The sequence below is a fragment of the Lissotriton helveticus genome, chromosome 7 (genome assembly GCF_964261635.1).
Source record: "Lissotriton helveticus chromosome 7, aLisHel1.1, whole genome shotgun sequence".
Lineage (NCBI taxonomy): Eukaryota > Metazoa > Chordata > Amphibia > Caudata > Salamandridae > Lissotriton > Lissotriton helveticus.
The window spans coordinates 49,814,012-49,838,712 of NC_136068.1; the positions used below are offsets into that span (position 1 = coordinate 49,814,012).

Consider the following 24,701-nt stretch of genomic DNA (forward strand, 5'->3'; position numbering starts at 1 on the left):
GGAACTGGGTCAACATGGTGAAGATTCTCTTTGAGGGCTGGAATATCACTGAACATGGAAGGATAGGTCTGGTTATTTAGGAGGGTGTACCATATGGCACTGGCTGCAGACTGAAGGACCTTCATCCAACATGAAGAGTCCTCATGAGGAGGCTGAAGAGGCAGAAGACTCAGAGGACTGTGGATCAGGCGGGCGCAGCTGTGACATCCCTGGAAAGACATTCAGTTCAACGCGCTTGAGGGCAGCAACCCAGAGAGGATGGTCTCGGTAAAGGACAAGGCCTGATTAGTGGAGCGATGAACTAGTACAACTCTCAGGTTTCATTAGGTAGGAGCGATGGGGCCATGTTTTTCATGTGAGACACGTCATATAATGTAACGTAGATCATTGCATGAGCACCTCTTTATGAAGGGCGTTTAATTCCAGATTCAAGGCCAAAGCAGGGGGTCAAGGCATACGGATTGTAAGGGTGTAACCCAACTGATGTGTTCCACTATAGTCTACGAGAATGGGTTCCCAAGTGCCCGCTGGCTCCCACGTACCTTCAGATCCCAGCAGTGCTCTAAGTCCTTCTCCGCTGCAAAGTCATGAGAAAGAGTGATGTTGTGCTTTGGGTGCTCCAGAGTGAAGCTCAGCGTGAGTGACTCGTTCAGGTGCGTGAGGACCACGCATGCCTTCTCCGTGTGCGTGCCATGGAGCACGGTGGGGACCAGCAGCATGTAATGCCTGAAGGGGAAGCCAGGGAGGCAACATTAAAATGATCATCAATAATAATAATATCTAACATATGTATACATATATATATAGTATTAGCACTTTCTTATCTTCTTGCAAGGATAGATAAATTACTGGAAAAGGCACTTGCCATCCACCATCGAAGGAAAAACCTCAAGTGAGAACTCTTTCAAATGCACTTGCAGTTTAATTATATATCGTTTACATATGGTAATCCATGCTGAATTTTTTAATATGTTTTTAGAGGAATTGATATTCCTTAATAATATACATAATGAAAATGGAAAAAGATAGCGAAAAGCAAAATATCTTTTTGTATAGAAGACGTAATAGGAACCATTGTGACAAGGTAAAATGTCCAAGTGATTACTGACTAGGAACACGTTAAAAGATGGCCGCCATATTCCAGTCAATTTTGGTTTATGTGTTAAACACTGAGTCCATTCTTTGTTTTTACTATCCCTGTGAAGTGTATTTTAACCAGGTGAAAATAATGGTGAAACATCGTGAGCAAGGGAGCATGACTCCCGAAACGCGTTGAGGTAATTGTCATTTTTAATTAAATAAAAAGGACTTCTTTCAACCTACCTTGGAGTGCCGGATGGTTTGCTGTTGGAATTGGGGGGGATCTCATAAACAATATATTTATATATATATACGTATCCTTATTAATGTTAGCATTAATACTAGGAATAGCAATATCTTGGTATCACAAACAAGATTTGCATTATTAGGCACTACACCTATTACTATTATTTGTTATTTTTTATTACGTTTCTGCTTCAGATCAATGGAAATCAGTGGGTGTGTGTGTTTGCCTTCAAAACAACAGATATGAAAACCATTCCTACATTTGCCAAGTTAACTGAATAGGTTAATCAATCACCGCTATGAGCTGCAGGTCATGCGTCTGAAGCCTGCCAAGGCCTTCTATGCCATTCACCTCTCCATGGTCAAGAAACTGAGTGCCCTCAAATTGGATTATAGTAACCACTGTCATTTACAGCACTTAGATCAAATATTGGGATAGCAATGTCAGCGTAGGCAAAAACTGATAGGTTGGCAAACCCTTCCCATTGGACTGGACTCCGTCCTACTAGGGTGCTCTTACTTTCTATGGATATTAACCCTGGGGCCTCCAGGCCAGCCTTGTCTGTGGGTGTTGCTCTGTGCCCTGAGGTAGTATCATGTCATGTCTGCTAAAGGACAAGTAGATGAATTTGTGTCTCACACCTTCCTAACCTCTAACTTTATGAGAGCCAGCGAGTCCAGTGGCCAAGTGGCTCCTTTTGCCCTAGGAATGTGACCAATGACAGGTCATTGAATTTGGAAGTATATATTTCTTCTTAAAGTCAGTTTAGTTGAATCAGTCAACTAGCTATTTTGTTGTTGTCTGGTAACTGTACCCAAGGACCAGTGTGCACCAGTACAAGAGTGGCTTCCTGTGGACTAGGAGTGATCCAAGCTGCTTGTGAACAATTGACCTTTGAGAAGAAGTGAATAGAGGAAGCTTCAATTTAGTTCATAATCTGTAAAATAGTAAGTGCTGATGTCCAAAGCTTTTCTCAGAAACCTGCAGGTGGTGCTGGCAGATGTAGGGATGACCAAATACCGATTTTGAAAAAGGGGGGTGGTGATGGACAGAGTTTCTGAATGATGCAGAATACTCTTACCAAGTCAAGAGATCATGGTTTTAATCCATCACCGTTTTTTAGCTCACTGCACCATCCCAGCTCAGAACCTGGCTATATGCAAATTAGTCTGTTCCTGTCCCAGTGCTTTTTTTTTATGGTGCAATGAGCAAGGGACTCACGTCTGAGTATACCCTCCCACACATAGTGTGGATAAAACCGATTTTGAAACAGACTAATTTGCATATAGCCGGGTTCTGAGCTGGGATGGTGCAGTGAGCTAAAAAACGGTGTTGGATTAAAACCATGATCTATTGACTTGGTAAGAGTGTTCTGCATCATTCAGAAACTCTGTCCATCACCACCCCCCTTTTCCAAAATCGGTTTTATCCACACTATGTGTGGGAGGGTATACTCAGACGTGAGTCCCTTGCTCATTGCACCATCAGGATTCAAGCAAGCCGGGCCGAAGAAGGCTGTGATGCCAGAAACCGGTCCCCGGAAGCTTGTTTCCTTCCCAGTATAAGAATTGGCTTGGTAGTTTGGTTTGCCCTGTTCCCATCATGCACTGGGACAGGAACAGACTAATTTGCATATAGCCGGGTTCTGAGCTGGGATGGTGCAGTGAGCTAAAAAACGGTGATGGATTAAAACAATGATCTATTGACTTGGTAAGAGTGTTCTGCATCATTCAGAAACTCTGTCCATCACCACCCCCCTTTTCCAAAATCGGGATGACCAAATACCACAGGCACACAGTTTGGATTCCACCTCGTGCCACTTTCTACTCCTTTACTATACACACATTATTTCACTCATTCTGGATCTTTTCATTCATGTTTTCTTCCTTTCTCAGTGTTTTTTCTTTCTCTTCTTCCTCAATTCCTCTGTTTATTTATTTTTCTCCTTCTTGCTCTGTATCCAAGTCTGATGAGGAAAAGTCAGTGTAGTCCCCAAAATTTAGTTCTGGTCTTACCTGTAACCACCATCACCGTTTAAGCACTGTTGCAATTAATTTAAGTTGTAGTGTCCTTTAATGGGATACAAAGCATCAATGTAAGTCCAGTAAGTCCAAATTCATTCCTTTTCAAAAGACAGATGTGGAGTAAGGATTGGAACACATACAACGACGCATTGGCTGATCTCCTACAGTCTGCAGTTCACAATCCCAGACAAGACCCTGACCCTAAAAATTCTTTGCCAGGTAACAGGGCATTTTCACTACATTATCTATTTCACTTTCCATTATGCAGAAAATCTCAATGTACACCTCACACTCCTTGAATTTAATTCACAAAGCCATTTGCAGGTGTATCTCCTACTCAAACATGCAACTGTCTCGACTGGTGAGTAAAAGCTACTCCAATAAGCAATCGTAAAACAATGATAACTTTGGGAAAATTCATAAATTCAAGAGTTTGTGGGTATTCCCAAACTTTTTTGAGATGTATTCCCACTATAGAAATGGTAGATAGATTTCTGCAAGACAAGGGAGGAAATTTATAACCAAGGTGGGCCTGGGGGGGATGAGGGAAAGGGAAATGGAGCAATCCAAAAGGGTTGGGGGCATAGGAGAGGGGAGTAAAATATTTTCCCATTGGATAAAAAAGTACCTTCGCACAAATCAGCATATTTCCTCCTGCTTAGTAGTAAACAATGTAGTAAACTGGTGCAGATTACAGGTGTAGGTATAAAAACAATTGTGATTTCCCCAAAATCATAATTCTGATTCTTAAAAGCAGTGGCATCTTTGATAGTTGTTTTACGAAAGAGATACAGGGATGAAACCGGTGGGCTCATTGTCATTGGAACATCATGAAGATCTTGAATGCATGTGGGCCATTCATAGTTGATAGAATTTCACAATTTGATAATACTCATTTCTGCCTCAAAAGGATAGCTGTGTGAGATCAATGTATGAGGAAGACATTAACCCCTTCGCTGCAGCGGCTATTCCGCCGCAGCGCTAAGGGGCCGGGGGGGGGGCGCGCGGCGCTCCGGCGCTTGTGACGGAGCCACTCTGTCACGCCCCTCGGGTGGGCTGTGCTTGTGACGGAGCGGTTCAGTCACGGCCCCACCCGCTCTTCAGAACGCTCAGCGCAGGTGCGGAATTCGCGCCGTGCAGGTGCGGCGGGCGGGACGTGACGGAACCACTCTGTCACCAGCACAGCCCACCCGAGGGGCGTGACAAGCGTGGGAGGGGTTAAGATGAACTTCCCAAGCGTGGGAAGTTCATCTTAACCCTTAAGCGTGGGAGGGGTTAAGATGAACTTCCCAAGCCTTCACCCTTCTTTCTCTCATTCCTTCTCCACCTCCCACCCTTCTTTCTATTCCTCCTGTTCTTTGGTGTCATCTGGGGTGTCCATCTTGCAAGTGGATGTTGCATGTTGTGGTGCCTTACAATCAAATACACAATTAAATAACTAAAGTTCAGAACCTGGGCTGTGGACTAGTTACATGAACATCTTCTCTAATATAATAGCAAGGGGTGGAGAGATTTGGGACACCTGGAGGGGGACGGAAATAATCCAGATATTTAGAAAAGGACATGTTAAATTCCATCAAATTATGGGCCTATTAGCCTAGTATAAAATCTTCAAAATATATTTGCCAAGCAGGTCTTAAATTGATTGCAGTAGTGGATGGAAAATCAGAAGAATATAACTCAGGCAGGATTTTGTGCTAATGTTAGCACTTTAGATTAGGTTTTTAAATTTGGCCTCCTTTATTGAAATACATACTGTTGGGCAACAAGAAACTTTATATGGCATTTTTCTATCTGGCGCAGTTGATCTAATACCCCGGGGGACCCTGTGGAGAGTACAAGCAGACACAGGATTTCCAGGTGAGTTAATTGAATTAGGTTGCATGAAAAAAACTACGCCCAGGTCAGGTGGGGTGATAGAGGTAAGTTGACAAAGTGCATTTGAATCGCAAGAGGTGTTCGACAGGGGTGTGCTTTGGCTCCCACCTTGTACAATCTATATGTAAATGATGTGGCCGGGGAACTGACAAAGGGTGTAAATGATGTCCCCACTCTTAATGGGACTAAAACACCCATACTTTTGTTTGTAGATGATTCATTATTAATTTCTAAATCTCTCTCCGATGGGGTTACAGAATCTGCTAAAAAAAAAAATGGCAGTTCTATGGCCACAGTGCTTTAGACTTAAATGCTGCAAAAAACAAATTCATGGTCTTTGGCAAGAATGTTAGCAAAAGCTGTCCAGTTTTGGAGGGAATGATCATTTAGGAAGAGTTTTTGGCTGGGATTATTCGGGGGTGACCCAGTCAGAAAAATTTAGGTAGGTCCACCAAATAAATAAAGGAGCCCTCACAATTTCACATAGATCTAAAGCCATGAACATATTTTCACGTTCAATCTCCCCGGCCTTGGAAGCCTATCCAGTGAAGGCCCAAAGTGCCACACCGTATGGCTCTAAAGTTTGGGGTAACACTAATACCACGATGCTCGCAGTGATGGAGAATTTATTTTGTCATAGCATTGCTCTCGGTCCCCGCAAATACCCCCTTGGTCCCACCCTATTTTGATATCGGGATGAAAAGAGTACATGATCAGGCGCACTATAAACCACTACTGTTTCGGATTCGTATTGGAACTAATCCTGAATTAGGCAACTATAGAGATTCCTTGAGTGATGTAAAGAAATTGGATCGTGCCATGGCGCTCCCTTGGTTAAGGTTTGTACGTGACTGATGCAATAAATCGGGTTTGATCAGAACGTGGGATTCACCTTAATTACTTTGTAGGGCAGTTACACACATTTTAAAATTGACCTATTGGTCCCCTAGTGTGGCAAGAAATAAGTGGAGGCTCTCTGGACTAGTTTACTGAGCGGTTCTTGGCATTTAAACCTATTCCAGCTTTTGACAACTATATGGACATTAGACCACCGCTGGCCAAGAGCTTGTTTATCAGATTTAGAATAGGTTGTTTGGCCCTTTAATATTATTCAGTAAAAATTGGAACAATACCTCCTCGTCTGCTTCATGCCCAGCTTGTGTCATGAATCCTGAGACCCTTAATCATGACATCGTGGAGAAGTGTGGCTCAATGGTTAGAGCGTCAGACCCTGATGCAGAGGTCTGGCCTGGGACCAGGGTTCAATTCCCGCCTCGGCGGGTCTTGGGCTCAATTTCCTCGGACCTGATAATTCTCGCCTCGGTGCCTATTCTAATCATGGGTCCCACTCTGCAACTCTGGGCAATAGCTTGCTTAATCTCCTCAACGGCCCCCACAATGCTACGATGCCTGGCTTCACCTTGTGGGGGCCCACGAGTGGGCACTTCACAGGGAAAAGGCAGGAAGGGTTCCACAGTGGTATTCGTACAAGCGCTGAGATACCCCAGCTGGGGTCGATTTGTGCACTATACAAGTACACTACATTTACATGTTTGTATGAGCTGAATATTGTGGTGCGCGCAGAAAATGGTTGCACCCCCATCTGTTTGTCCTTGGCGGTACTACATTTTAGAGCGGCGAAGAGAATATTGACGACTGATACATCTGGTCCGGTTGTTTTTTCTGCAAACCGGTTCTTGTTTACATCTGGATTAACCCCTGCGATTCTGCTCCTGTGCTGAAGATTTCAGCGCGGGTGCGGTCATGACGGCCCCCAGCCGTCATCAGCACACGAGCACTGTAGTGCATGACGGCTGGGGGCTGTCATCAGCATGCAAGGGGTTAAGCAGGAGAAGTTTTCGAAAGTATTGTAAATGTTAACATTTTTAGTGCATGGGCTGTTCTGAGGATACAACTTTAAGTTTGTAGGCGCCATGTACACATGTTTTTGTAGTTATTATTTATTGGCTATTTTTTTCTAAAAACACTTTTCTGAACATTGCACCTTTTAATACACAATGACTTTTATCCATTAGGAACTGGGGAGAATAAGATTATAACATGAGGGATTATCTTGTTAGTTGAGAGTAACATCGGTACTGAAATTGTATTGAGTAAGGACGCTGGGGCTAGGTATTATGATTGCATCTTTTCGTTTTATTCATTATACTTATGTATCAAGGTACTGAACAAACCAAAATTTGATATATGTATTATATGCATGTTTTTTACCTTTGATGGTTTGAAACCGAATAAAGAATCTTGAATGAACCAAAGTTTTCTCATTAAGGCAGTGAAAAAATAAGATGATAATTTCTGTTGAGTACTGCCTGAAGGATAAGCACTCTGCAAGGCAATGCTGATGATTGTACTCGAATGAATGAATGAATCGGATCTTATCGCGCGCAAACTTAGCCCAATGGGCGTCAATGCGCCTAAATCAAATATAGCAGCAGTGTCCCCCCTTCTACAGCCTTCTCTCATTGGTATGCCCTCTTGAAGAGGCAGGTTTTAAGAGCCTTTTTAAAGGTTTGAATTGAGGGAAGGGTTTTTATTAGGATAGGGATAGAGTTCCAAAGCTTCGGAGCGACCACAGAGAAAGCTCTTTCTCCCCATCTGACTGATTTAGCCCGAGGAACGACCAGCTAGCACAGTCCCGAAGAACGAAGATCTCGTGTAGGGACATAACATGTAAGCAGGGAACCAATGGCGCTCGAGGGGCCTTCTACCAAAGCTCTATAGGCCAGGCACAGAATTTTAAAAGAAATTCTGTAGTGAACAGGGAGCCAATGAAGTTCTTTCCTGGCTGCAGTGGCGGAGTAGGATTTAGGGAGAGCCAGAACAAACCGAGCTGCCGCATTCTGCACTATCTGCAGTCGGTGAACAAGACTTTTATTAGCTTCCGCATAGAGGGAGTTGCAATAATCTAACCTTGATCCTACCAAGGCAACTGCGACCTGTTTACGAGCTTGGGGGGAGAGATATCCTCGGATTTTGTTGAGTATCCTGATCACACCCCAGCAAGTAGCCACGGTTCTATTGGCTTGGAGGGTCATAGAGAGCGAGATGTCAAATATTACACCCAGATTCCTGGCGGATTGGGAGGGGGTGGGGCAGATACCAAGCGAAGATGGCCACCACTCATCAGACCAAGCATCTTGGTCCTTCCCAAAAATCAATACCTCCGTCTTTTCGCCGTTCAGCTTCAGGGAATTTACAGTCATCCAGTCTGCCACATACTGCATGCATACCCTGAAGCAGGCAGCCGATGACCTGACGGAGGAGTGAGCCAGTGACACCATTATCTGGGTGTCGTCTGCGTAGGACACCACCTCCATCCCCTGCGATCTTACTAGTCTTGGCAGGGGAGCCACATAGATGTTGAATAGGGTCGGACTTAGCGCCGACCCTTGTGGCACCCCACATTGCAAAGACTTAGCAGGGGAGAGGTGGTTCCCAAGCATCACTCTCTGTTCTCTTTCCAACAGGAAAGAGTTGAGCAAACTCAGGGCCGACCCCGTGACATCCGCTTCCCTAAGCCGAGATGTAAGAATGGCCGGGGATAGGGTGTCAAAGGCGGCCGTGAGGTCCAACAGAACCAAGACCGTGGTAAGGCCTGAGTCCACTTTGCGTCTGATGTTGTCGACTACATAGGTGAGGGCGGACTCTGTACTATGGTGTTTTCTAAAACCATGTTGCGTGTTGTCAAGGTATCCGGATGACTCAAGGAAAGAGGACAAATGCAGATTAAGATGTGCCTCCACCATCTTGGCGGGGGCAGGCAGGAGGGAGATCGGCCGGAAGTTGTTCAGGAGGGCCGGATCGAGGGATGGCTTCTTGAGGAGAGGCTTCACAATCGCCTTCTTCCATACCGATGGAAATGAGCCCTGGATAATAGCCTTATTCATTACCTCAAGCATGGGAGGAAGAAGGCAGTTTCTACATTCTTTAAGTTTTTTCAAAGGTATGGGATCCAGGGGGGAAGCAGATTTAGTCTTGTCTAGCAACAGATTAAGTCCCTCTAAAGATAGAGAGGGAAATTGAGCAAGGGAACAAGAGGAATCTGTAACTAGGGAGTCCAGGCTGGAAATAACAGAGGGAACAGTTTGATCCAACGCTTGGCACTGAGCTTCCAAAAAGGTATGAATATCGAGAATTTTCTTGTGGAAGAAGTCGGCGATGCTATTACAGAGTGCTTGCGAACTGACTACGGGATCTGGTAGTTGCAGGGAGCATAGGGTGTCTGCGATCTTAAAGAGCTCTCTAGGAGAGGAGAGAGAGCTTGTGAGATTGGAGAAGTACTCCTGCTTCTCTATCACCACTCTCTGTTTGTATTCCCGCAGTGCAGACTTGTGGGCCTCACGATCTTTTGAGTCCCAAGATTTCCTCCAGGTTCTCTCACTACTCCTACAACCCCGCCTCAAGAGTCGCAACTGGTCAGAAAACCACGGTGCTGTAGGTTTTCGGCGAGCAACATAGCGTAAAGATGATGGGGCAAGTTGTTCCACTGCATTAGCAATAGAGTCTGTAAGGTGTTGAGCTGCAGCAGCTGCATCTTTGAGAGATAGTAATTTGGAAGAAGGGACAAAGGGAGCAAGGGCCTGATCCGAGATATTCCTAAAGTTTCGCCTAGGAATGAATGGAGAGGTTTCCAAGTTGATAGGGCATGTAACGGGAATAGAAAATTCCAGTGGGACGGCAAAATGGTCAGTCCATACCAGAGGAAACGGGGGGCCAGTGGAAAGCCTGGGGTCGTTGGAAAACACCCCATCAAGAATGTGCCCAGCCTTGTGGGTGGAACTATTAACAAGCTGGGCAAAATTACATGCACCTAACGAATCAACAAGAGATATAGTGTCCTTTGAGTTAGCCTCATCCAGATGAAAATTAAAATCACCCAAAATGGTGAAGGCGGATTTTGCAAAATAGGGTTCCAATAGCGTCAACAGTTTTGCAGGGAAACTGGCTCTGAGACCAGGGGGCCTATATAGCAAGATCCCCGAAAAAGAGACCGAAGGAGAGAGGGTAATACAATAATATAGGGCTTCAAACCCATCTGAGGGCATAGAAAGAGATTTTATCACACAGGGAGAGGAGGTTTTAGTAAGAATGGCAATACCTCCTCCTCTACGTAGAGGTCTGTCCTGCCTGTAAAGAGAGTATCCATCAGGAATGGCCAAGATCAGGTCATGTCCTGAGGTGTCAGAGGCCCACGTCTCTGTAATGAAGACCCAATCTGGCTGTCGCTCATCAACAAAATCGTGAAAAGCGATGTTGTGTTTGATGAGCGAGCGGGCATTAACCAAGAGGCCCACTCTCACGAGTACATCGGAATGTATTGGCGAGGCATCAGGAATTAAAGTGCCAGTATGGGACAAAGCAAAAGAGGCCGGAGAAATGACCCCCTGCCACATTAGGATGGCTGGGGGGTCCCCGGCGGACGGAAAGACCGTCCGCCGCTTTTCCCCGCGGTCGCCTTGCAACATGGCAGGCACCGTGCGGTACCTGTCATGTTGTGCTTTGAAACGCACAACATGAATTTTTGGCATTGCGATGGACGGTGCTTTCAGCACCGCCCGCCGCAATGTTAAAAATGCGGGATGCACCCGCCACTGTGGCGGGTGCATCCTAATTCGAGTCACGGGACCTCCGCCCTTATGGCGGACGGTCCCTGCCCACAACAGGATTGCCAGACGGACAAAGTCTGTCCGCCATCCTAATGACCCCCATGGTTTGAGATCAATGAAGTGCTTCAGGGGACTTGTGAGTGACCCCGCTGCAGCCCCATGAGCTTGTGAAATAATGTCCTTATTGGTTAGGTATTTAGTTTAGTTGAAATTGCGTTGTGCTGAGCCCAATGCCACACTGTGTCCCTAATGCCCATTGGCCCCCAAAAACGTAGCCTCGCCTCATCCTGCCCCTCACGAGTGCCACTCCGTGGTTTCCAACCACCAGCCTGTGCTTGAACTAAGACTTACATTTTTAGCAGGAGGTAAAAGGAGTGCAAAGAGACCTCTGCTCTCATGCAAAATCAATATCCTCCACTCTCCGCCAAAGCAAATGTTGCTTCACAGTGGCTTTGGCCACACCTGTGGTCAGCTGGGCTGAGGCTGGCAGTGATATTTCCTGTGTGGGCAGGTGATGCGAGATAGGAGAAGAAGGCCAGACTGGGAGAGGCTGCAGAGAGGTCTCACATGAGTACTTTAATGGAGGAGCAATGAGTACAGGTGGGCTTTTAAAAGGACATAGGCAATCTCAGATTCTTTTCTACCTAAAACATATAGGAGTCATTTAGAGGTTGGCTGAGTGGGGCATTTACCCTAAAACAGCTGATGCAGAGTTTTACCAAACTCACAGTGCCCCCCGCCCCAGCCTCCTACCATACCGGGGGAAACTTTGACCCAACAGTCCATCCACTGCAGAACCTCCACATCACAAAGGCAGTTGCTCAGTATATATAGGGAGAGGCAACCAACATGCAAAATGCAACCAACATGCAGAATGCAACAACATGCAAAGATGAGGCAGCCTGGGTTACAGAAATCCTACAATGGAAGCCGTCCATGTGCAGCAAGAAAACTCTCAGCTCAGCAAGACAATAATTGCTTTGTTCTGCAGAGCAGGACCATCAAACATAGCACTCACCTGGCAATGGGACAGTGAATTCCATGCTGCTGCATGGTCCTCAACACTGAACGCACCAGTATCCCCCTGGGGAGCTGGGGGACTTGAAAGTAGGAGGGCAGTGTCCGCCAGGGCAGCAGAGGTCCCAGCCTTTGCTGAACTGACCTGGCTGGCTGCCCGGCAGAATTTAAATACGTACATTCAACTGGTCTTACAATTTATTTATCAAACCTATAATAATTAAATATGGCTTCAAACCAACAAGTTGTACAATTAAACCACTTTCTTCCGGTCCCAGGTCAACCAAAAGAATCATGGAAAACATGGTTTCGCAGTTTTTAAAGTTATTTAGGTGCAATTGACGCTGAGAAATATTCACCAAAACGCAAAGTAGCCATATTATATAATCATTTGTGAAGTGCTGGTCGACAAATATTTGAAAATCTCCCAGCCTCCATTCCTCCTCCAGGAAATGGTGATGGTTGGAATGTTTACACAGACGCTGTGCAGAGACTTAATAAAAAGTTTCTGGAGCAACCCATCGTAATGCTTGAACGCTTTAACTTTATGAAACGCAAATAAGACCCAAACAAGACAGTGGAGGAATGTATATCAGTACTCAGAAATTTGGCTGCGGACCGCAATTTGGTGCATCACTTGACATGGCCATTAGAGACCCGTTTGTATATAGTTGTTACCATAAAAAAATACAAGAACGTATTCTAAGTTGGAGAGATCCAAAGTTATCAGAGGTTATAGATATGGGTAAAAGTATTGAGCGGGCCATCATTTCTTCTAAATGTATCTCAAATGACGGTGTCTCTCCTGTCAATTTAGTACAAATGAGTCTACGATTAATGCTATAGCTGTTAAAAACAAATGTGCTAAACCTTTTCAAAGGAAAACTAATATTATTTGTTACAGGTGCGGTTCCAAGACACATCTGGGCAATAGCCCATTTGTGCAGCTCTTGGTAAGAGGTTTACTAATTGCCACAAAATGGCTCATTTTTATATTGTTTGTAGGAGCAAACAAATGGTTTGTGTTAGTTCAATCTCTTCAAATGAGCATCCGAATCCTAATGTCTCTTCTCTTGATTCGCCTTTACAGAGTTTTGACATTAATACTGTGCCTTTAATTCCTCAGGTAGATAAACAAAAGATTATTGTATTTATTGACACTAATGAAGATTTAGCTAGCTCTGAACACATTAAAGATCCCACTTGCGAAGTCACTATTGATAATAGGTCTATCAACATGATGGCAGATTCTGGTGCGCCTGTGACCATCATATCTGACTCACATTTTGATTTAAATTGGTCTGCAAATGTTCAGTTACAATCTTTAGACATTATTCCTAAAGCCCATGGTGACAAAGACATAGATATGCTGGGTTTCTTTCTCGCTGACCTAACTTGCTTGGGAAAACGCATTAGCACAAAAATGTATGTTGCCATTAAAGGCAAGAATATTATTGGTTGGAGAGATCTTGCTAAAATGGGGATGAAGTTGGTAACAGGCTCAAAAAACCGAGTCCAGCTCAATGATGTGTCCATTTCTCTAGTTTCTGAACACTTGAAGCCACTCATTGATGATATAATTTCCGAATTTCCAGATGTTTTCGATGCTTCTATAGGTAAAATAAAAAACTGAACACTTGATTAAACTCAAGCCTGGTGCCATACCCATATCACACAAGCTAAGATCCATTCCTCTAAATGTAGGGGATGATCGAAAAAAACTACTAGACAAAATTATTTTTTAGGTTATTATTAAATAAACCAAATTCATCCCCATGGGTCAGTCCCATTGTTATTGTGAGGAAAAAAGATTCTAGTATCCGCCTGTGTGCTGATCTTCGCTCCCTTACTAAAAATATAATTATTGATAGTCATCCCTTTCCCAAAATCCAAGATTTATTAACTGGCATCAGTGGTTCAACTTATTTCACTTTGCTTGATTTCCATAGTACATACCATCAAATCCCTTTAGCTACTCAATCCTCAGACTTAACCACTTTTATTACTCCCTTCGGGGCATTTAAATATTTTAGGTTACCATTTGGTCTGGTCTCTACGGCCAGAGTTTTTCAAAAATGTATGGATTGTTTATTGAAAGACATTGAATTTGTACAAGCTTATCAAGACGATGTACTTATTTTCTCAAAAACAAGAAAGCACATATTCGCACTTTAAAAGAAGTTCTGTCTCGCTTCAAAAATACTGGTGTTACTTTGGGCAAAGATTAATGAACATTTTTTGAGACAGAAGTTTATTATTTGGCACACTGCATTTCTGCCAACGGCATCAAACCAACATTTTCCCTAACACAAGCTATTTCTAGTGTTGCAGTTCCGAACAACAAAGATTCCTTGAAATCCTTTCTGGGAATGACTGAATATTACTCAAGTTTTATACAGGGCTACTCTCAAATAGTTCAACCTTTGGGTGTCCTGTTAAAAAAAATCTACATTTGTTCGGCCTCCAGAAGTTGATATTGCTTTTAATCTTATCAAAAACATAATTATTGAAGCACCTGCTTTGTCTTCTTTCACCCCAGGTATTAAATGTTCCATTTCTGTTGATGCAAGCCAACGTGGATTAGGTGCTGTACTTTGCCAGTGGATTGGTGCTAAACAGCATATTATAGTTTTTACCTCAAGAGCTCTCTCTACTGCCGAAATGACTTCCAGCACTATCGAGAGAGAAGCTCTTGCCTGCTCTTGGGCTGTCGAAAAATGTAAAAGTTTCATTTGGGGTTCTCGTTTTATTGTTTTGACTGACCACAAACCACTTTTAAATTTACTCAATGGCAACGGCACTGGCAAAGCGTCTGCAAGACTGGTTTGTATTCTTTCAAGACTGCATGAATATAACTTTAGCATTCAACATATTTCTGGTGGACACATTGTCAGGGCAGATTGCCTTTCTAGATTACCATTACTGGATGATTCCTCTGACTTAAAATACTATGATGTGGAATGTGTTGTTGCTTCGAATGAAGATTTCCCCATCACACACTCACATTCAAATTGGATTCAGGCATTTGACAATGACTCCACATTTCAAGCCGTCAAGAATATGATAATTTCTGCTTGGCCCAAAGAGCGTTCGCTTCCTGCTCCTCTGAAATCATATGCTCAGATTTCTGATGAACTTTCTTTTATCAACAATATCCTTATGCGTGGCGATCAATGTGTCCCCCAATGTTCGTTTGCTCAAAGCTTTTTCAAGGGCACATGAAGGACATGTGGGTTTAGGTGCTACCTCAAGGACACTATAGGGGCATTTTTGGTTGCCAGCTCTAGATAAAGATGTCACTCAATGGATCAACAGCTGTTATACCTGTTTACTTTCAGATAAACACTGGACGATCACAGTCCCTGAGGAAGCGTGGTTTAAACTTGCAATTGATTTTGCAGGACCTTTTTATTTGTTATCTCATGATAAAGGCTACATTATTGCTCTCATTGATTATCATTCAAAGTGGGTAGGTTTTGATTTTTGCGAGACACCTAATACTACTTCAGTCATCAATTTTCTAAGCAGAGTGTTTCTATCAGAAGGCTCACCCAGAGAAATTGTTTCTGATAATGCCTCTCATTGTTGCTCAACACTTATGCAAGAATGCTTTGCCATTCATGACATCAAACACCACAAGGTTGCTCTATATTCACCTTCTTCAAATGGCCTTATCGAAAGAATGAACAGATTTATTAAGGAAGGCATACAATCCGCCTTGGCCTACAACATTGATGTTGAACTTTTTCTTTTAAAAAAAATCTGGTCCTTCCATGTCACTCCACATTCCACTACAGGGATTTCTCCTTTCAGTTTACTCAAAAAAAGGGATCCCAAAGGAAACATTTGTCCCAATTGGATCAGGCTCCTTCAGAAGAATGATAATAATTCCTGTTTAAGCTGTCAGGACAAAAATCTTTAAAAAAAAAAAAAATTGAGACAACAAAATGTACAGAAAAAAACATTTTGATTCTTCTTATTCTTCTTCGTTTATTGAGTTTCAAATTGGTGATTGGGTTTTGATCAAGAATCCTAACAAACTAAAAAAAGGTGCCACTAAATTTTCTGCTCCCACTGAGGTCTTAAAAACCTCTAAAGGATCTCTCTTTTTGGCTAAAAAGGGGTGGCGGAACAAGAGAGCTGTAGTCAAATTATTACCTGAACAAGCTGACAGAATTATTTCATCCAAGCACACGTTTACAGATGTTCAGGATTGTTCACATTTTCCTATAGGTGCTTCTTCTGACAAGTTTAATCACTTTGATCATTCCACCTCCACACCTCAAACCACTACCCCCATTATTTTACTATCTTCTGCAGGGTCAAGTGGGTCATCTCGAAATTGTTCAATCCCTGTCAGGTTTAAAGATTATTATATGTCCTAATCTAATTTTCTTTTACAGGTGTCTTCTCATTGTTTATAAAAAAGGAGATGACTGTGTTTGCTGTTTATTTAATAAATTTCTTCTATGTCTATTACTGTTCTTGTATTCCATACTCTGTGTCAACACATTAGGGTGCGCAGCCTCGTATATGTTTTATTTTCAAAGGCTGCATTCTTTAAGTTCCTTTCTACTCCGAGGCTCCAACTGTTGAATAGGTTATTCAACGGTTGTGCTTCGGTGTGGACAGCTGTACTCCCGTGTAGCTGCTGACAACATGGAATAAAGCTGATTTGGAAGTACCTCAATCATCTTCTATTTCATTCTGATTCCCACTTTACACCTGCCCTGGGGACCCGGCTCCAGTTATACCAAGCGGATTAACATTCTGAGAGATTGCGCTGCAGGGTTGGGGAATTCTTCATAAAGCTTACAAAGAAAACACACTGATCTGGGGGTGGCCAGAGGACTCTCGTGCCTGTCACATTCATTCGCTTCTCATGCATCGGTTTAGCTTTCCACTGCCCAGCTACGAAAACAATATTTACAACAAGGGGTGGTGATGGACAGAGTCTCTGAATTAAGCAGAATACTCTCACCCAGTCAAGAGATCTGGGCTAGATCCAACACCGTTTTTTAGCTCATTGCACCATCCCAGTTTCAGAACCTGGCTGTATGCAAAATAGTCTGTCCCTGGCCCAGTGCATCATGATCTGGGGGTGGCCAGAGGACTCTCGTGCCTGTCACATTCATTCGCTTCTCATGCATCGGTTTAGCTTTCCACTGCCCAGCTACGAAAACAAGCCCTCCCTGCACACATGCCCCAGGGCCTCCTTTGCCTCGAAGGCCAGAGACAGACCTTGTTCACTGGGCTAGTCTGTCAGAGCTCTCAGAATTCCCGGATCTCTAGATGATTTGCTCATCCGGTCACGGGTTATGCTTTGCATTCTGGGACTTGTAGTGCCATTTAGCCTATTAGAAAATCAGGACTACAAGTCCTAGAATGCAACCCAGAATGCAAAACAAAAATCTGGACTGGACTACTCAGGCAGGGACCTGGTGAACTTGAGAGTTCTGGGTGCGTTGACAGGTAAGGCAAAGAAGTCTCTCTCATAAAGTGCAACACCTCATCCTTCAACTGCAACAGGCATCATGTATCATTGGAGCTGCAAATTCTTAACCCCGCCAAGGCACTGCTTCAAGATGACCCCACATGTAACATCACAGCAGTCCCATAGTATGTGTGTCAGCTGACATTGATGACCCAGCAGGCAGAGTCTGTTTCGCGTGATGCCTTTATCCAGTTCGGACAGTTTAGCCTCAGCACTTTGCCTTCTGGGACTTGTGGTTCCTGCTTTTCCTGTTATGAATTTGGGTTTCCACTTAACCATTTCAGTACTGATTTCCTGAAGGGATCCTGGAATAGTCCTTGCTTGAAATCATCCAGACCACAGACAGGATTTTAATAAGAAAAGTAACAAATACATGAATTTCACCATTCAACTTCACAGCACCCCACCCCCAAAAAGCACTGCTCTCACTAAAATTATAAATTTTACGTATATGTTTTGAGTGGTTCATGACTCAATAAGCCTCACTGCTTCAGCCCTGAAACAGTGGCTGTCCAGGAGATCCGAAGCTCCCAGAGGTCCACTAACCTGCTCATCTGCCAACTCGACATATAGCAAGGCCAGTGGTCCCCAATATAAAGCCATCACCAACTCTAAGAGGCAGTATATTGTTGAACCACATTGTTGCACTTCCTGTCGTCTCTCCTATAGTCTCCCATCGCATCCTCACTCTATTTATGTCTCTCCCTCCCTCGTCTCTCAATGTTTTGAGACTGAACTATTTTGTCTGATGCCCAATGGAGCTACTTGGTTTAGCTTTAGGGGAGATGGGCCTTGGATTCCCTCCTTGGTCGTCACCTACCCAGTCGGTCTTTAGGCAGACTTCTTTTCATCTCTCCTTATTGTCTCTTCCCTAGCTCCTATCCTCTCTCCCCTGATTCTCTCCCCTTGCCTGCAACTCTGCCTACCCCCTGTCCTTTGTGCCCTTTGACTAAGCACTCCTTCTCCCCTTGTTGGGGAAAGATCCAATATTTATACTCTGGAGTCTCAGCGTACCCGCAGAGTGAGTCCACTGTGCCAAGGGAGCCACTCACATTTGAGGTATGATATGGCACCCCTTGCCAAAGCACTCCCTCTCCCCTTTTTGGGGAAGGATCCAGTATGTAGGCCTTGGAGTCTCGGAGACCTCTCTGAGAGAGTCCACTGCGTAAAGGGGGCCTCTCGCAATAGAAATAGGGGAGGGATACCACTTCCCTTGGGATCACAGCTTACTGGACTTTGGACGTTGCCTTGACTCGTCTACCGGTTTGTGTCCCGGTCACCCTTCCCCTCTTCTTCTCATGCTGTGTCTCTCACCCTCCTCTCCTCTTTCTCACCTTCTTTATCTGTCTACTTCCCCATCTCCAACCCCCCCTGAATCTCGCCCTTGCCTTCTTTTCCCCTTACGTATTTGTGCTTATTGTTTTTCTCGACCTTACAAGTAACTATGTTGCCATGCTCTAAGAACTGTGTAACCTTTGTAATGATGTAACCTGTAACTATGAACTGATGCTCATGTAAAGCGCTCTGATACCTCCGGGTCTAGCCAGCGCTATATAAAACTTTAAAAAATACAACAACAAAAACATGTGAGATGAGGGAGCAGAGGAGGACCATAGCTATGGGAAGTATTAATCACCACAGGTGCAGTGTCTACAGGTATAAGCATAACCATATGGTGGATCTGTGATGTCACCGATCACCTTTTTACACTAATATGATCCCCAGTGTGATGTATCATGGCCTGGGGCACCACTGGAGTCAGACAGGCCTTCTTGTGGCACACAGAGTAGTGATAGATGGCTGCCACTCTAGAGTGCCGGCAGATAGAGAACAGTGATAGATGGCTGACACTCTAGAGTGCTAGCACATAGAGTACAGTGATAGATGGCTGACACTCTAGAGAGCCACCAGATAGAGTAGAGAGCTAGGTGGCTGTCACAGTGCTGGTAGATAGAGTACAGTGATAGATGGTTGTCACTCTAGAGTGCTGGCAGATAGAGTACAGTGATAGGTGGCTGTCACTCTAGAGTGCTGGTAGATAGAGTACAGTGATAGATGGTTGTCACTCTAGAGTGCTGCCAGATAGAGTACAGTGATAGGTGGCTGTCACTCTAGAGTGCTGGTAGATAGAGTACAGTGATAGATGGTTGTCACTCTAGAGTGTTGCCAGATAGAGTACAGTGATAGGTGGCTGTCACTCTAGAGTGCTGGTAGATAGAGTACAGGTATAGATGGTTGTCACTCTAGAGTGCTGGCAGATAGAGTACAGTGATAGATGTCTGCCACTCTAGAGTGCTGGCAGATAGAGTACAGTGATAGGTGGCTGTCACTCTAGAGTGCTGGTAGATAGAGTACAGTGATAGATGGTTGTCACTCTAGAGTGCTGCCAGATAGAGTACAGTGATAGGTGGCTGTCACTCTAGAGGGCTGGTAGATAGAGTACAGTGATAGATGGTTGTCACTCTAGAGTGCTGCCAGATAGAGTACAGTGATAGGTGGCTGTCACTCTAGAGTGCTGGTAGATAGAGTACAGGTATAGATGGTTGTCACTCTAGAGTGCTGGCAGATAGAGTACAGTGATAGGTGGTTGTCACTCTAGAGTGCTGGCAGATAGAGTACAGTGATAGGTGGCTGCCACTCTAGAGTGCTGGCAGATAGAGTACAGTGATAGGTGGCTGTCACTCTAGAGTGCTGGTAGATAGAGTACAGTGATAGATGGTTGTCACTCTAGAGTGCTGGCAGATAGAGTACAGTGATAGATGTCTGCCACTCTAGAGTGCTGGCAGATAGAGTACAGTGATAGGTGGCTGTCACTCTAGAGTGCTGGTAGATAGAGTACAGTGATAGATGTCTGCCACTCTAGAGTGCTAGCAGATAGAGTACAGTGATAGGTGGCTGTCACTCTAGAGTGCTGGCAGATAGAGTACAGTGATAGGTGGCTGTCACTCTAGAGGGCTGGCATATATAGAACAGTGATAGGTGGCTGTCACTCTAGAGTGCTGGCAGATAGAGTACAGTGATAGGTGGCTGTCACTCTAGAGAGCTGGCAGATAGAGTACAGTGATAGGTGGCTGTCACTCTAGAGTGCTGGCAGATAGAGTACAGTGATAGGTGGCTGTCACTCTAGAGTGCTGGCAGATAGAGGACAGTGATAGATGGCTGTCACTCTAGAGTGCTGGCAGATAGAGAACAGTGATAGGTGGCTGTCACTCTAGAGTGCCGGCAGATAGAATACAGTGATAGGTGACTGTCACTCTAGAGGGCTGGCATATATAGAACAGTGATAGGTGGCTGTCACTCTAGAGTGCCGGCAGATAGAATACAGTGATAGGTGACTGTCACTCTAGAGGGCTGGCATATATAGAACAGTGATAGGTGACTGTCACTCTAGAGGGCTGGCATATATAGAACAGTGATAGGTGGCTGTCACTCTAGAGTGCTGGCAGATAGAGTACAGTGATAGATGGCTGTCACTCTAGAGAGCTGGCAGATAGAGTACAGTGATAGGTAGCTGTCACTCTAGAGTGCTGGCAGATAGAGTACAGTGATAGGTGGCTGTCACTCTAGAGTGCTGGCAGATAGAGTACACTGATAGGTGGCTGTCACTCTAGAGAGCTGGCAGATAGAGTACAGTGATAGGTAGCTGTCACTCTAGAGTGCTGGCAAATACAGTACAGTGATAGGTGGCTGTCACTCTAGAGTGCTGGCAAATACAGTACAGTGATAGGTAGTTGTCACTGTAGAGGGCTGCCATGTAGGGTACATCGATAGGGGGCTGTTATTATAGAGGCCAGGAGGGGGGGCCGCGCACGGCGCCGCGCACGACGCCGCGGTACTCATGAGGAGCTGAGCTCGTCATGACTCCGCCCACACAATGGAACGCGCCGCACAGGAGGGGAATTAGCCCCGCGTGGACGTTCCACGGCCGTTATGATGAGCTCAGCTGCACGGTGCCTCATGACGAGCTGAGCTTGTCATGAGCCTCGAAGAGGTTAACCTAGAGAGTCACCGTAAGAGTACAGTGATAGATGGCTGTCATTATAGAAGGCTGACATAGAGTACTGTGACATGACTGTCACTTCAGTTTGCCACCAGATAAAGTACAGTGGTAGATGGCTGTCACTCAAAAGTGCCACCAGATAGAGTACAGAGATGGATGGTTGTCACTCTAGAGAGCTGGCTGATAGATTGCAGCAATAAGAGGATATTGATAAGAGGGCTGGCATGTAGAGTACATGGGTAGGTAGGATGGTATTGTGGTAGGGTCAAGTGTAGGTGGCAGGGTTTAAAACCCTGCATTGTTGAAGTCTGACCAACCCCGCCCCCCAAGTCTCCCAAAACCAGTGGTCGAAGTAGGTGGGTTCTGAGGGGCATGACATGCCCATACATTTTTTATTTAAGAAGAACAGTTCCCCTACTTTTAGTGAAAAGACAACCTTCCCAGAAAGGTTCATTCCGACAGTTGAAATGCTTCAGCAGAAGTGTAAGGCAGTGAGACTCCTGAGCTGTGAAAGTGTGGGAGGAGCAAACAGCTAAACAAGCCTTCTTGCCAGGGGGCCTGCTTGCCTGAAAGAAATGTAAATGTGTGCAAATGCACAGTCTGTTTGGAAACCAGCATTGCCTTTAATAATCAGAATCACTCGAAACTTCCTGATGACACAGATGTATTCTTTTTGAGTGGTATTACAAAGAAGTTACAAGCTGAGCTGTGGTGGGTGCTTTTAAAAGATATTTACTAAAATCTACATTTTGGGAGCACATTTTATCTTAAAATTTTCTGCATAGTTATTAGAAGCCTATTTTACAATCTGCGTAATGCAAGTGGAAAGTAATGACTTACATATTCACAGTGCTCACTGTTGCAGATTGAACATGTAGCGCTAAACATACACAAGTCACTATTCTCCACAGTACAAAACAGGATTCAATGTTATGGCTCTCTGCAGTGCATCAACTACTAGACTATTCATACTGTACGATAGTGCATTTCCCAATGATTAACGTAACTTGCATTTATTTTTCATTTAAGCTGTGCATTACTTTATATGTAGTTATCTGAAAGTGAAAGGCCAGAAAAAGTTACTGAATTTATTGTTAAGTTGAGCATTCAATACATGTTGTAATTTCTCATGTTGGCTTAAATCCACCCCCCTTCTTTTGATGTGTTTGTTTCAGTATCCTTCAACAATCTTTGATTGCCAGTGGTCAGTCCTACCTCTTTGTCTCATCCCACTACCGTTCTTTATCTGTTCTCTGGGCGACTACTTTTTTTCTTGGTTTCCTGCTGTGTTTCTGTTTGCTTGTGTGTAGTTTGGGCACAATAGCTGATTACGTTTAAATATAGTTTTCCTCCCTCCAACCTCCTCCCAATTCTACAGTTGTACTGGGGGTACGTCTTTCACCATGCCTCCCTATCATTGGTTATATTTTTGGGCTTTTAGCAATTTTCACTATTGACTGTCATTTGGGCTTTTTCTAGTAGGATGTTAGTTTCATTTTGGGCTTTGTTTTAAGGAGCGTTGGGCTTGTTCTTCTTGTGAAAGCTGCTGCAGCCAACTCTGTGTACAGACAGTATGCTTTAAAGGCGCGCGAACAGAGCACCTGCTGATGAGAGCGTGCCCCACCCATTTGCTTCTGTGCAGGGTGGGCACAGTGCAAAGGCACCAGTCTTTAGGTATGAACAGCCAAGCAACTGGAATGCAGTGCAGGCTGGTCACTGTAGGCGGTTCCCATCGTGCTCTCGCCGTCAACAAGTTGCAAGGTTGGAGATAATCTAAAATTAGTTATATGGTGAAAAAAAAACAGTGGACCTCCTTATATAAACATAGGCACTGAACTCCCTCTTTCAGCTAGGTTAACGCTCTCGCCACAAACATTTGCCTGAGGCGCCTTCCTCACAACTGTGTTCAGGCTTTCAGGGCACGCCTTCTTTTCAGACAATCCTCCCCCAAGCATTCACTATGTGTGTGTCAGCTCAGGAGTGCTGCTAAATAGGGCACGTTGTGAGAAATGTGTTTTAGAACTTCAAAACATAAGTTTACAATTTTTTTTAATTGTAACAATTAGCAGTCGGTTAATTTTTGCGAAGAGTTGTGGAACTAGGGGCCTCATTTATGAGGCTGTGAGTGACTTTTACGCCGCCGGTGTGTCACTTTTTGTGACGCACCAGCAGCGTAAAAAATGTGCCTTGTTGCACCATATTTACAAAGTGACGCATCTAGGTAGATGTGTCACTTTGTAAACCCCTGCACCACATTATACCTGCGCCAGGTATAATGTATGCTAGGGGGGCATATTGACGCAAGAAAGGGTCGCAGAGGTGCCGCAGGAAAATCTATGAGATTTCACTGCGGCACTTCTAGGACGCAAATGCGTCAATATCTTAAGCCTACCTCACAGCAGGCGTAAGACTGACGCAGGCCCTTTCACATGACGCCAGCCCATTGTGAAAGGACACATTGCTGGAGTTGCGTCACTTTTGTGACACACTCCAGCAATGCGTCCCTTTTTCGCCATACAGATACGTCAGAAATACTGACGTATCTGTAACTCCTTGCGACATGATGCATCATATTATAGATGTGACGCATCAATCATGTTGCAAGGAGGGCGCACTGAGAAGTGACGCATCGGAGCTTTCACGCAGTGATGCGTCACTTCTCATAAACGAGGCCCTAGGTTTTTTTCAGTAACTGGTGTGAGGTTGTAACACACATGGGCTACTTTCACTTTGCAGGCATCTATTTGCTGAGTCGAAGAGACTGGGGTAATTAGTCGAATGTATTCACGCACTACCAGTATGTTCTTTACTGCAAGGTGCCTGTAGTAAAACCACGAGGCATAAAAACAAAAAAAAAGGGTTAGCAGCCAGGCCCTCCCCTTCCACCACTTGCATGCAAAACTGCAATGTTCCTTCTTTGAAAAATGTTTTAGTTCCCTTTGAAACTGAAAGGCACCACACAGTCTTTACCATGGCCCTTCAGTGTTCGTGAGATACGAAATCCTTACTTAATCACTTGTATGCTTGTGACGGAACCGTTCCATCACAAGCCTCGGGTGAGCTGTGCTTGTGACGGAACGGTTCCGTCACGGCCCGCTCGCCGCGCCTGCGTGGCGCGAATTCCGCGCCTGCGCTGAGCATTCTATTGGGCGGGCGGGGCCGTGACGTAACCGTTCCGTCACAAGCACAGCTCACCCGAGGCTCGTGACGGAGCGGTTCCGTCACGAGCACGGGAGCGCCGCGCGGCCGCCCCGCCCCCTTAGCACTGCGGCGGAACAGCCGCCGCAGTGAAGGGGTTAAGGGAATGAGCGAATGTGGGCGGTGTAGGTAGTGG

The 24,701-nt window shown here is 44.7% G+C and overlaps 1 protein-coding gene across 1 annotated transcript in view; it reads right to left on the reverse strand.

Moving 5' to 3' along the window:
• LOC144768001 (alpha-2-macroglobulin-like) overlaps positions 1-24,701 on the reverse strand; it is a 203,923-nt gene that overhangs the window by 174,605 nt on the left and 4,617 nt on the right. Inside the window, exon 2 of the mRNA XM_078651390.1 lies at positions 543-726. Within this exon, the coding sequence (XP_078507516.1) occupies positions 543-726 (184 nt within the window). The remainder of the gene's footprint in view (positions 1-542; positions 727-24,701) is intronic.